The sequence below is a fragment of the Protopterus annectens genome, chromosome 8.part0, assembly GCF_019279795.1.
Source record: "Protopterus annectens isolate FY-2018-M chromosome 8.part0, PAN1.0, whole genome shotgun sequence".
Classification (NCBI taxonomy): domain Eukaryota; kingdom Metazoa; phylum Chordata; order Ceratodontiformes; family Protopteridae; genus Protopterus; species Protopterus annectens.
In genome coordinates, this window is record NC_056741.1 from 746784792 (window position 1) to 746799834 (window position 15043).

General features: G+C 38.4%; 1 protein-coding gene across 1 annotated transcript in view; it reads right to left on the reverse strand.

Annotated features, from left to right (window-relative positions):
• The window catches only part of FAM189B (family with sequence similarity 189 member B), a 991404-nt gene that overhangs the window by 24639 nt on the left and 951722 nt on the right, over positions 1–15043 (reverse strand). The window contains exon 11 of the mRNA XM_044080204.1: positions 4815–4880. Coding sequence (XP_043936139.1) covers positions 4815–4880 — 66 coding nt within the window. The remainder of the gene's footprint in view (positions 1–4814; positions 4881–15043) is intronic.

Consider the following 15043-nt stretch of genomic DNA (forward strand, 5'->3'; position numbering starts at 1 on the left):
ATATTAAATTTAATTGACCCTGGGTTTAAAGACAGGATAGTAAACATTTGATCCTGCTAGTTATCGTAAGAAAATAAACAAACAATTTGAAGGCAACCACTCCTCCCAGATTTAAAGACTAGATATATTTGTCAAAACAGGCATATGACAATGAAATTAAGATACTGAGAAAAGAACGTTTTAGGTCTAACATAATGTTTAAGGTTGTCATTTACCTTGCAGTTTGGCATGCTAATAAAATACTTCACCTATTTTTTGGTATGGGTTTTAGAACACTTAGGTAGAAATGTGTGTATTGTAAAATAAATTGCCTTTGGCAATCTGAGCTCTTCTTTAAATCCCCACCCCCCACCTCTCATATAGTTTAGAATTTTGTCACTGAAGCTAAGTTGCCAAAAATTGTATGCGAAAGGAGATATTAAGTTTGTTGACAGCAGGTTTGGTCAAAGAAGTGTTTTCATAACTTGTATAATTAAGTCACGGCTTCTCTTGAAATATGCCTTGATGTGTTTATAGAGATCAGAGTACAGAAGGGATTAGAGTTTTGCTCTTTGTCTCACTGTTGTGTGATCTCAGAATTAATATATTTAAGTTTGTAGGACTTTGGGAAGTGTAGCCACCACATGGTGCTATGGGAGAACTTACCACCCCAACAAAAATATTATGATTTGTTGTTTTATGGTTATAAGTTTTATAGTTATACCATAGCTGACTAATATTTTTGCTGTGTGAATTAGTGATACAGTGGGTAAGTGTTTTTGCTTTGTTTCCCACTGTTTTGCTTGGTTTTTACATGTAACTATGCATGTGTTGTTGGGGAGAGTATAGAGATGTCAATGATGTTACATTCTGATTAAATGGAATTCGATATTCTGGGTTTGATGACACTGAGTCTACAAGAAATGTATATTTGACCTCATACCATTGACCCTACATGCAATGAATATTGATTTTGTTGGTAATGTTTATATGGAATGAGATTTTGTATCACCAGATAATCATTTGAATATATTATTTATGGTCTTATTCTAAAATATTGATGTCTGCAATAAACTTGATAAACATGAATAAAAAGTTACAAAATTTGCAATTATTTCACTATGACATGAAATGATTATGGTATAGCTGGTGTACTAAAATCACGGGTGGATTTCTTATTCATTATTTGCATAAACGAACACAAGACAATTATAGTACTTTGCCCCTGCTATTATTTACAGAAAATACTGTACAGGCTGTTTTTGAAGTGATAATATTTTTATACAGTTGCTACTCATATTGTGGTAGGCTTCTTACATGAACTAAGATAAACTTTACTTTGAATATGGCAGCATTCTCTGAAGTTAGTCTGTAAGATGTATCTCTATAGATAGTAGTACTATAAGGCACTGGTGAGTTGCTATCACCGTCTCATGGTAATTTACAAAAAGTCACAGTTGTTGGCTGCACCATAGTAAGGTTACTTTTTAATCCTTTTATGAAACAAATGGTAAAAAAAAATGTATTTTAATCCTGACAGTCTAAAGTCCTAACTTGTGCAGGAGTCAATATATGAAGACAGCAGTTGTCCATTAATGAGAAGCAAAACCATATTGAAGCTTCTCCAGTGCCATTAAAGGAACAGCTGAAATCACACGTAACACTTGGTATTAAGCCATCATTACCATGTAGAGGAAGGGGTGTGTCTATGTTGCTGGTGACATGAGTTTGAATCCCTGTGGTGCAGCTGGGGAGCAGAGCAGGTAGTGATGACAGGCAGGAGTCAATATATGAAGACAGCAGTTGTCCATTAATGAGAAGCAAAACCATATTGAAGCTTCTCCAGTGCCATTAAAGGAACAGCTGAAATCACACGTAACACTTGGTATTAAGCCATCATTACCATGTAGAGGAAGGGGTGTGTCTATGTTGCTGGTGACATGAGTTTGAATCCCTGTGGTGCAGCTGGGGAGCAGAGCAGGTAGTGATGACAGGCATGCCTTCTTCAGCGGTTGCAAAAAAAGAAAAGTGAAAAAAAAAGATGCGCCTGCCCCATAGTGATAACAAGAATGGCGTTAGGAACTGCTAGCTCAAATGGATAACAAAAGAGCTTATGTGGACGCATGAGCTAAATGACTACTGAGACTGCAGCATGTTCACTGGGGGTGGGGGGGATAACAAGTAGGAAACGCAACAACTCACAGTTTTATAATGACCTGGAAATCTGCTACCACACCTCCTTCTTGTCAAATGGAATGAATGGGCAAGCAACAGGCACTAGGAAGACCAGAGATGTAGGCTGCCAGTGTGTTTGAGTGTATGTTTGTGTTTGTGTGTGTGTGTGTGTGTGTGTGTGTGTGTGTGTGTGTGTGTGTGTGTGTGTGTGTGTGTGTGTGTGTGTGTGTGTGTGTGTGTCTGTTTATCTGTGTACTGGAGAAAGTTCAAAAAATCGATGCCATACAGAAGATCATGATCAGATCTCTGATCATAACCCACTTATTATGTGTTTGAAACATGGCTGCAAAGAAAGTCACCTGGATACTCTGGAACAAGCTACCTATCTATGTCAAGCAAAGTTCTTCATTAGCACTCTTCAAGAAAAATCTTGATGAGTGGATGGGAAATAGGAAATAAACCCCGGGGATCACTTCTGTGTCTCTGCTGGACAGTGGCACAGGAAAATAACTTTCTTGGGTGGCGTAAGCTATGGTACCTTGCTGGCTAGGCTTACATAGGCCCTTGGGCCGATGGCCTAGTACCTACCTATGAACCTATGGATAGAAAGTCTGAGAGGTGAATCTATGCATCTGTACTGAGAAAACATAGTAAAAGATTATGATCAATAAACCAATCATAATTCTTTGTGGTGCATGGACCTTTATCTGCTTCATGTACTTCCAGATACAGAAAAATAAAGTGTAGGAGTGTAAAGTGTTGTACTGGCTTTGAAAGCTGGGAAAGTACTTAGCACTGTCAAACACACAGCAGCAAACGTCTCTGCTTCTTTGCTTTAGAATTCTTGACAAATCCAAAAGTAATGGGAAAAATCCTGGAAACAAAGGATCAAAATCAGGGACAGTATTTAAATATTGCTCATATTCACTTAAAAAGTGAATAGAACATCTGGTTTTGTATCAATATGCATTTTCTTGACAACAGGAAGTATGAAACTCTAATATCTGGCATTATTGACTGACTGTAATCACCAGTTATTTACCAGAGAAATCAAAAAACTTACAAGGAACAGAGCAAAAACATGAGACAAACTTGTGGACAATTTAAAGACAATGACAGCACTATTCTTTGCAGGTTGACATAAGACCCAATTGTAATGAGTGCTGCTATGATTCAGTCTTGCTCTAAGGAAGCTGTTAACAAGTTTCTCTCTTTTCCAATAACAGGGCATTGTCTCAGCACTCCTTGCACTACATAATTGTTCCTGCATGTTTAGAAAAAATGTTGTGATAGAGATTAAAACAGCAATGATTTATTTTGTTTCATTTTTGTTTGCTTTCATCTTCTTGTCCTCATAAAATATTTCATTCACTTTAAAAGAAGAATCCTCTGTAAACCTGGGTGTACTTGAAACTTGTCCTCTACACATTAAAGTTACCTTCTGCATACCTGCTACCTGACTCTGTAAGATATGCATTGGGACTTCTGCAATGTATCTGTCCTGTTTATTCTTAATAAACTTACTGCTATGAACACAGTTTGACATTAATTCTGAATGCACTGTTTCATTATGTTCTATCTGTAATTGTCAGTTGTCATTCCTGTCCCAATATTTAAAACAAATACCACCTCTAGCTAGTGACCTGTTACAGTTGTATAACAAAGTTAATTGGCACCTGTACTGTAATACCTAGGCCTTCACTAAAAATTAGCACTACCCAGTCAGACATCCTTGTCAACAAGCCATAAATAAAAAAAAAGGTCTGTAAAAGAAAATGTCCTGAGTAGAGACGGATATTAGCCTTAGTTCTAAGTGGTCTGATTTATCAATTCTAAAATACAGTTTTGGATTAGATATGCCAAGATAAATATGCATGTAGAGAGATTCACTGCACACTCACATGCATACCTCTCAATTGTCCAGATTTTTTGCAGAATATCCAGATTTTTCCTTCATGATTTTGGTCTGTTCTTCATACAATTTTAGGTTTTCTGGCAAATCACTGAGGACTGAAGTCACTAAATAATGGCATACATTTGAGTTTCATTTGAGTTTCAAACTTCATATCCCACAGAAAAATGCATGTTAACACAAATTCTGCTATTCTAATGATTTTCTAAGTTTATATGAGCAATATTTAAAATCTCTCCCTATTTTTGGTCCTTTGTACCCCAATTAATTTATGCTTTGTCCAGATGTTTTGTGCTAAGAGATTGCAAGGTATGATATGATCACATGATATGCCTTGACTATTGAAGCATTATTATCTTACATACTCATTTATAAGTATGAATATATAAAGTGAGTTTGAAATCCTCTGTAGTGTGCATGCATCTGTACAAATTTACCTTATGATACAGCTACACTACTGTATTCATTGCCTTACTAACATGCATAAGTAGACCACTTGCTGCTAGATGAAATTGCATCTGAAATAGTGTCATATTAATATACCTACCCAGTTATTAACAAGGATCAATAAATAAATAAAACAAGATAGAATCTGAGTATCCATGCATTTGATTAGGATTTGTAGCTGAATTCTAAAATATATTTGTTTTGTACAAAACACATATTTCTACACACTTCTAACTTGAATATCTGAACACTTAGGTTTAGACATATACAATTCCTCTGTCAGTGTTTAATGTGAACTCACCTGTTTCAGTGGATGATTGTGAAATTCTGTCAGCTGCTTTGGTATGACAGGAGCTGCTACAGTCCCCTACAAAAATGACACAGACATAGAAACTGTAGTGAGATAACAGAACTTACAGTTAATAATGGTCTGTTTATGAATAACCAGCTGCTCACTTTGCAAACATGGTGGTTAAAGTGCTGAGACATTGACCTTATTTAATAATAGTGTGACATTTTCCTTCAAATCTTTGTTTCAATAACTGCTGTTTAATGTCTTGTTTTGCAAACCATTAATGGCTAATTTTAGCTGCTCGGATAATTAGGAGTATACACTAGGCTCCAATCCACACACAACACACACACACACACACACACACACACACACACACACACACACACACACACACACACATGCACACACACAAAATCTGTTAGAAACACTGAATTTGTCAGCACATAAATGTGGCTTGGCCCACTTAATCTCCCAGTTATCCCATAGCTCTCTGTTAACCAATATCATACTTCTTCCTACAGGACAAAAACTGACATATATCTAACACAACATTCTTCAATTCCCATTGATTTTGATGGCCCTGCTTCCCTCCATGCATTCATGGCCCTTTTATGCCAAAAAATACTTTCTAATATCACCTATGCTGCATCATCTAGTTAACACCAAATTGTGCCTTCCCTTCTTGAATTCTTAAGCAATAGTAAGCCCCAGGGTTAGAGTTCTGTGTATAGTCATACCATGGAAAGTTTAGAAAGTTAACAGGACTGATTAAATTGTATACTAATAAAACTCTTACAATTCATTTCTAAAGTTATTGTCTTAATGGCTCTTCTTTGTGTTTGGTTTGTGTGTGTGTGTTTTGGAATTATAGCTGAAGACAGATGTCAGTCTCCTGGTGTGTCCTTGTTTTGCTTCTCTGCTTGCTGCTGCAGTCTGTAACTGATGATGTCAGTCTACCAATGTCTCTCTATTGGTCAACTGTCTCAGGGTTACACTACAGGGGTGTACCCTGGATGCAGATGGCTCCCTGGATGTAGATGGCTCCTCACTTTCCAGTGAGGACAACCTCAGGTGCTACTGGACTATGTGGAATGAGAGCACAGGGCCATCATACTCCACCTGACAGGTAAGTTCACAAGGGGTCTACTACAACTGCTTGTGTGCTAGTAGCTCCCAACACACCTATTCATTGCATTTACTGGAAAAATCAAGTGGTCTAACTCCCACTAGTTTGAGCTCCATAACTACTTAGCCCTCCCAACACCTGACCCTGTAAAAACTGTATAGCTCTATCAAAGTCCTGACTCTAACCCTAAAACCCTCACCCAGTTCCCAACCCAAGTCCTCATCCCTTTACCCTAAAACTCCACTCTCCTCCCTAACCCTAAATTCCCTAATTCATCTTAACCCTAAAACTTCCCTCCTGCTCCCTAAACATATATCTCCTTCCCATCACTGCCCTAAAGTACACCATCACTCCGTCCCCACGGCTGCTGCAGTCACCTCACCTGAACTCGAATAATGTGTGGCATGGTGTGGCAGCTGATTGTCTGAACTCATATTACAGTCTGACCACGAGGGGCAGCCTACACATGCTACAAGGTGCACAAGGTGCACAAGTGCCTGTCTCCAAGGCTGCTGTATTTGAATGCTTATGAGCTGTTTACAGGGTGAGTGGGTTGCTGTAGCTTTTCCAGACATATTAGGTGATGTTTCATATGTGAGGATGCAATGCAGCATTGTAAGGGAGACATCTCAAACTCTATAGTGATGTTCGTTCCTTGACCCCCCCCCCCCCCAAGCCTGTACTGGCATGCCACTCTTGCTTCTGGTCTATATCAGAGGCCCAGTAGTGCTTGTGCATAGCACATCCCTCCCCTTCCCTATTTCTGAAACAGGCGAGTGGACTTATGCCTCATTACTTGTCTCTCACCCTGCATCAACATCTCCAAAGCCAAGGTCGGTAGTCAAACCGTGACCATCTGGGTCATAGTCAAGATTTTATCCCTCTATGCCAAGAAACAAATACAGGTAGATGTCTTAAGCTGGTACCTTTCAGAAGAGTATGGCTACATACCCTTACTCCATTATTTTTGCCTCTCAGTGAAGACAGAAACCATGAAAACACAAAGACGCTAGAACACAGATGCAATGTAACACCTTTTATTGGACTGACACAGGTTTTGCAATTACTTAAACTTTTGAGCTAGAATGAGCCCATTGTCAGGAGTTAAGTTACTGAAATACAGTGGTTGAATATCCACTTCTGCCTAGGAAAGGAAAGTACATCATTTATTTCTAATTAACTAAAAATAAATCTTGAAAAATGCTAGGGTAGAAAACATGCAGCTCATGCTACGCCTCAGAGACAGAAAGAATGTGTGTGTATATGTGTGTGTGTGTGTGTGTGTGTGTGTGTGTGTGTGTGTGTGTGTGTGTGTGTGTATGTGTGTGTGTGTGTGTGTCTGTGTGTGTGTGTGTCTGTGTGTCTGTGTGTGTGTGTGTCTGTGTGTGTGTCTGTGTGTGTGTATGTGTGTGTGTGTGTGTGTGTGTGTGTGTGTGTATGTGTGTGTGTGTGTAGGTGTGTGAGGGAGACAGAGAGACTGAAAGTGTAGAACAGGGTCATGACATGCAATAAAATCAAAGTTTGGCATGTTACATTAGAGCCAATGTTCATTAAACAGAGAAGATAATACTCTGAAAGACTGCTCTGACATTTTACGAGACAATAAATCTCAAAACAAGAGAAGTGTAAGGAAATTTGTAAAATTCAGAGAAGGAAAACAAAAAGTTATAATTTGTAAGTTGTTCGTCTGTCAAAAGAAGCAATCTTTGTGAGACAGAGGTTTTGGTGAACAGAACATATGAATTAGCAATAATGTGCAGTTCACAATGATTAGAAAAACAGGGGCTACTCTGAGAATAAGATACAGGGTTAGAATGCATTGCTATTGCATGCAGCTAATACAATAAACAGGCTGTGGTTTAGCTAACTGAGAAAGAGACAGAATGAAGGAGAAAAAGGAAAAGGTTTTGTTATGTAGCATGAGATTCTGAAGATGTAACACAGTAATCATGCTGAACTTTGTTAGTTCATTGGCTGCGTCTTCAGCCTTGCTCTTGGTAGTGTTAAGTACTCTAATTTGTTCACATCGTATTGCTATGCAGCGTGGCTGATTTAATTTTGGCGTTTATTTTGTATACTAGTTCCATCTCAAAAAAAGTGCTTTTGCGGCCATCAGAGTTCTCCTCAGAGCTTTCACTTCAAGTCCTTATTTTGTTTAAAAGAGGACCGCGGGCAAGCTTATTGGATTATTTGTATTAGTTTTAATTACTTGTGACATCCTTCATTTTAAGGACATTTCTAGGTCAAAGGACCTCGCATCTTCCTCTTTTCTACTATTTTTCCTGCTGTTCCTTCTTCATCTTTCAAGTCTAAGCATTTAGAGAATTCTTGACAAAAAGAAAAGGAAAGGCAGCCAAGGAAACACAGTGATTCATCTTTGAAAAAATGCTTATTGATATCAGAGTATAGGCAAAGAGAAAGGGATAGGGAAGTCCTAAAAAAAAAACCTGATCTGGCAGAGTGTTTAGCTGAATCTAGAATTGAAGCTGCTGTGAAAAAGGGGATAATTATTAGCGCATATAAAATATTGAGTGATAACTGTAAGGACTGGTCAGAAAAGGTTAGAAAAGATTGGGAAGAGAGACTGGAAAAACAATTTATAAGGGAACAATGGGAGCACATATGTATGACTCTCAAGCAGAGCAAAAAATAAATAAAAGCACTTCATTGTAATAGGCCATTTGTAAGTGATTGGCTGGCTTAACACAGATAGAGCCACGCTCTCCTCAGCTCTTCCATTGAAAGGCAAAAAAAAAAAAACTACTGGCATAATTCCAGCTTGCCCAACCATTCATATCTTATTTCTGTTCCCTGCCCGCAACCCTCCTTCAACATTTATACTCTACCTGCACAGAGTGATATGGTGCTCATATTTTACTTAAAAAAAAATTCTTCTTTTTAAACTGTAGCAAACTGCTTGCTACAAATGTAGCAAGCAGTTGCTACAGTTTAGACCACACACAGAGCGCTACAGCACTCAGGTTTGACTGAAAATGCAATACCGGCTATAAAAGCTGGAATTCTATTAATGAGAGATCAGGATCAGCTGATCATGCCCCCCAACACTTTGCACTTGGGGTAGTTTCCCCTCTCGCCCCACCCTAGCTATGCTACTGCTCTCAAGTATGCAACAGAGTCTAGAAAGTTTAGGATTTTTGCTTGGAAGTGTTTGTATAGATGTTTTTATACCCCAAGCAGACTTCAAAGATTTTTTTTCCTCAGGTAGATAGTAACTGTTGGAAGTCTGATGGAGAAGAAAAAGGTAATGGGGAACATGTTTTTTGGGAGTGTAATGAGCTGTCAGATTTTAAAAACTCTGTACAGAATAATCTGTCAGAAATTTTAGGGGAGCAAATGACTGTAACTAAGGAAGTGATTCTTTTGAGCTGGGACACATAATCTGAATTGCCTAGACATAGTAAGGCCTTATTAAGTTTAATTCTATTGTCTGACAAAAAGTAATTACTAGAAAATGGAAAGAAACCAAAATCTAAAGCAACTGTATTTGAAGTATTGAATATTGTAAAAGAGATAAAAAAAACTGGAAATGAGATCTTTAGAAAAAGGAAGGATCAAATTACATAGAAATACATGGAATTTGTGGGAACAATACATGCAAAATAATGTTCAGGAGGAGGAGTGAAGTTTAAAGGAAGGCAGGAATTTATGTTGGACTAAATAAGGTTGTAAAGAAAGAAACATATACTATGTAATGTATAATGTATGTGAATGAAAAATGTTAATATGGTTTGTTTTCTTTTCTACTAATGTATATGTGCCTATGCCTTAAGTCATAATTTAATAAAGACAGTTAAAAATTAGAAATTACGGAATAATATGTACTTCACAGCATGGTAAGCCCCGTGACCTCAGGGTCCAACTTATTTTATTGACTGAGTCTTTTAGTCCTCTAGCATCTTTATTAGATTTAATCCTCCTCCCCATGCAGGCTGCCATCTGCTTTGGTTTCTGTGCCCTGCCAGGTACCTCACTGCATCAAATGCTAGCTACAGTGAAATGACAGCAGTGAGACTAAATGTTATCACATCTTTAGCAGCATGAATGACATCTCAAGCTCTATGATGAAATTTCAAAATGTATTTGTAATATCACCAGTCACCATGCAGGCAAAGCTGCCACTTATTCAGTGGCGTTTTACTCCTACCTAAAAATGTTTACATCTCTGGCAGTCCTCAATAAAATCAAGTGTAATAGGAAATTCAATAACAAACCATCATAATGGTTCACCAGGATAAAAAAGCTCTATAACAAAAGAAAAAAAACTGCTAAAGTCCTACAACAAATCTTAGTCTACCCACATGAAAGCTCAAAGCAAAACACAAAATGAAAATAACATGTGAAGGCAAGGATAACTATACATCCTTCTTTAATCATATCTGAAAGTTAAGAAAAACACCCAACAGTGTCATGAACTAATCCAAAATGACATCACTCATTCTGGCCCTAAAGACATAGTGTATACATTTGCAGATAAATTAAATGCTGACTCTTCTCCAGAAACATTTGTCAAATTGCTGTAAATTATTTGAGTGCCTCATACCCCTTAAACCCCCAAAAGCATCAAGGAACTTGTCATAACTGTGTTCTCAAAAACTAAAAATAGCACCCTCCATGGTTTCACCAAATAGCACCAAACAAGTACTCGTGCACCTCTTCAACTTGTTTAACTTAAGTTTAGCCATGGGGTGCGCTCCTTAAGTATGGAGAATGGCTGCTGTGATGCCCCTTCAATGAGGAGGGGTACCACAAACAGAGGGAATTAGATACCCATCAGCCCATCTAGTCAAAATTGCAAAGCTATGGGTTGCATCATACCTGACTTGATTAATTACGATATCAAACACTTCATACAGTTAGACACTCAACAGTTTGTTTTTCTTAATGGGATGCTGTATGTACTTAATTTAGTTAACTTCTTTGAGAAGGTCACAGAGTCGGTAGATGGTGGTCATTGAGCCCACACAGCCTAAATCAATCTGGCCAAAGCTTTCGATACCATCCCCCATGCGGGTACGGTAAATAGATTAAGACTCCTATGTAATAAGGTAGATAAAAAAATGACTGACAATAGAACTCATAAAGTCAATGTTGCAGATGAACCTCAGAGAGTAAGAAGGTAACTAGTGTTGTACCTCAGGACCTATGCTGATACATCTCTGACCTCCGGTCTTTAAACCCACACTTATGGCTAATTAAGTCTGTTGATGACTGTAAGCTTTATGTCATTGTTTTATCCCTCCTGGACATGGAATTCCTATGGCAAGAACTCATCCATACAAACTAATGGTGTATTGAAAAAGGACTAAAATTAAATGCAAAAAAGTGCAGAGTTGGCACATTTGGTAAAAAACTCTCATCTACCACTTGCAGCATAGACAGTACCTCACTCCAATAGGCATAGTTGTGAGGGATCTTATCCTCTTGGTTGACAACTCCTTCTCCTTTGGCTATCATGTAGCATCATAGTCAAAAATCCTTCTATCTAGCATAACTGTTAACTAAAGACATCTCATGCAGGTCAAAAGAAGTTGTTATCCCACTGTATTCATCTGTGATTAGGCTAGTAATAAAATACAGTGCCCTGTTTGGTACGTACCTATCCGGACACATCACACAGCTAGAAAGAGCCAGCCCAGTGGTTCTCCCCAAAAAACAGTGGCCTAAAGACCTCTGGATATCAAAATAGACTTGAAGTCCTGCCTCGTAATGCGGTTTCTTATGAACTCCTACACAGAGATAAATGTCTTACATTCTGCACCACGATGCACCAAAACCTTCTTGCATCGACGTAAGACAAGCAGTCCCATAAACAACAGAGCTGAGGATTTAAATCTCCATTAACATATAAATAAAACACACTGGAGGGAGAGGTACATTATTCAATGTTTAACACACCGCTGGAGCAATTTGTACCTACATATAAAACAGTTATACCCTCACATCCTTTAAGATGAACCTTAGTAATTTATTGGGCATCCACATATTTACTCCAAGACTTACCTACTTTGTCATTCTAGAATCAGGAGGAACATCATGACAATAGGTACTGGCAAGTTACAAATGGTCTCTTGATTTACTTGCATTGCACTTCCTATGATCCAACGGATTTATCTCCCAGCAACTGCCGCATCTTTGGAAAAGGCTACCAATTTATATGAAAAAGAGCACCTCTATAACACTGTACAAGAGTAACCTGGATGAGTGGATGGGGCGCCATAAATTCTTACCGGGACAGAGCCCACAACCCTCCTGGACATGGGCCGTCATCTCTAAATGCAATCTTGGGTATTGACTAGCACTTCTATGGTATTACATTGAGATGAAACTACTAGGCTTAAAATTACCTCTGCATCGATAGCCCAGTAATGTACTATGATCCTATGATCCTATAAACATTTTAAGTGGAATTCCAAAAACATTTCTCCATAAACAAAGATAAACAGACATGAAAGGCTGAGGTTTCTAGCAGACAATCCCCATGGTACCTTCTTTTGAAGGTTTCTTCAAAACATTTTACCAGAGCCAGATTCTCAGACACCTTCCCCTTGGTAGCCTGATAAATTTATAGGGTTCCTATCAGCATTTTAAATGTTGAAAACGCTGAATTGAATGTCATCAAACTGAAATGTTCTAAATCACAGTAGAGCGAACTGACAGAACATTGATTTCTTTCCCAGGGAAAGAAATCGGTGGGCTGTCATTGGAGTTTGCTATTTCCTCCACTGTGGTGCGGTCTCGGAGTTGATATATTTAAGTGGGGGGGGGGGCGAAGCCCCCCACATCTGTTAGTGTTTAAAATATAAACATTTTTTTTTCACAGAACACCGATTTCTTTCCCTGGGAAAGAAATCGATGTTCCGTCAGTTCGCTCTTGTGAGATTTCGAACATTTCAGTTCGATTAAATTGCATTCTACATTTTCAGCATTCGATATGTTGATACAGACCTAATTTATAGGGTTCAGGAAGTTTTCAAACAGTTAAATGAGAATTCAGTGTGGGTAAAGCTGTGGTAGAGACAAAAAATACTCCTATGGTTATTGAAATCAGGATATTGGATAGAGCTATGAAGAAAGTGTATTTATTTATTTATTTGCCGTTTGTTTACTGTGATCGTCCATTGGGCCAGAAATGAGCCCATTTCCAATGGAGGCCCGGGCAGAAAAGCTCCTAATCCAATCTTACAACACAATGTACAGTTTTACAGTATAAGACATCTGTTTTTAGTTATACATAGTTTGTAATAAAAATCCACAACAGTTTGTAACTTATATACAAGTTTAACTGAGGTAATCAAATGTAGTTTGCTGCTTTATCTAGTTTTATAGTATGAAAGAATACACATTCTCAGTATACTAAGGATCTAAGACTTACGGACTAGAAATAGTGAGAGTTTAAAGGAATGTACATTAATGGAGTGTAAATAAGTAAGAGCGGAGAACAGGAGTAGAGGAGGAAAGGACCTTACAAGTGCAGATGTGGGATAAGTTAGAGAGTTCAGAGGAAAAAGAGAAAATATATAATGGAGCTGAAAGCTATAATGAAGTGGAATGAATGTAGAGTAGGAATGTAATGAAAGAAATTCAGAAGGGATGAGAACATGAGCATGCCCAACAAGAAGAAAGGTATGAGTGGAGCCCATTTTTAAAGGAGGAGAGGTTGTTAATGGTTCGAATTTGAGGTGGAAGAGAATTCCATAGTCTTGCTAGAGTGAAAGATGATAGAAGTGTCCCTGGGGTCCGTTTAGGCTTATACACTTCCAGAAGGTTTTGATTATTGGACCTAAGAAGTCTGTAGGGTTGATGAATTTTAAGGGTAGAGGAAAGTGAGGGACAATTTAAAGGTTTGAAGATGAGGTTATGTGCAATAGAGAGCTGAATGTAAGAGAGATAGTTAGGGAGTTCCAACCAATTCAAGGAGTGGAGAGCCTTGCAGTGGTGGGAGGAGGATTTAGATCCAGTAGCAAACATAGCAATCTTATTAAAGCAGGAAGAAAGACTGGACTTTAGAGAGTATTGAAGATTGGTAAGGAGAGGGGCACCATACATAAGAAAGGGAATAAGATAAGTGGTAGAGAGGGTGTGCTTGGTTGACAGTGAGAAAGCGACTATGGCGATATAACATACCCAGTTTTTGATGAGTTTTCTTAATATTAGTTTGTAGGTGGATGTCAAATTTTAGTTGGTTGTCAATAATGACTCCTAGAAGCTTTGAATGGGGGACTATTTCAACTGGGGTAGAGTTGTGGCTACTTATGCAAAAAGAGAGATTATCTATTTTGGAGGATTTCGATGGTGGGTGTAAATATCATGATTTTAGATTTTGAGGGGTTGAAGGCAAGGTGATTTTTCAGCAAGAGAAGGCATCTTGGGTTAGTTTCAAGAGAGTGGGTAAGGATGTGGCAGAACAGATTATGGTAGAGTTGTCGGTGTATTGTATTAGCTTGGTATTAGGAATACAGTGATGAAAGTCATTGATGAAGATATTAAACAGTAGGGGGCCCAGTATGGAACCTTGTGGGACACCTGTGAGATTGTGGAGGAAGGGAGAGATGAAGTTCTTCCATTTGACAGCTTGCTGTCAATTAGAGAGATAGCTGGAAAACCAGCTGATGGAAGAAGAGGAAAGATTGAGATGAAAGAGTTTGGACAAGAGAAGGTTGTGAGAAACAGTATCGAAGGCTTTAGATAAATCTAGAAGAAGGGTGGATACAATATTGCCTGAGTCACAAGCAAGATTGACAGATTCTAGAAAAGAAAGGAGGGCCGTGGTGATGCTGTTTCCTGGTCTAAAGCCATGTTGTGTAGAGGTCAGCAGTTGGTTATCTAAGAGATGAGGTAGAAGCTGAAAGTGGATACATTTTTCGAGAATCTTAGAAATGGGAGATAGGATGGCTGTAGGATGGAAATTAGAGATTTCAGTGTTGTTGCCTCCCTTGTGAGGGGGAATAATGAAGGCTTGTTTCCACAGGTGAGGTACATAGGATTCTTCGATTGAACGGTTAATTAGGACAGAGATGGGAAAAGCTATCCCATCGGCGGCTAGTTTGAGAAAGTTTGGTGGAAGTTCATCTGGGGCAACTGAACAAGA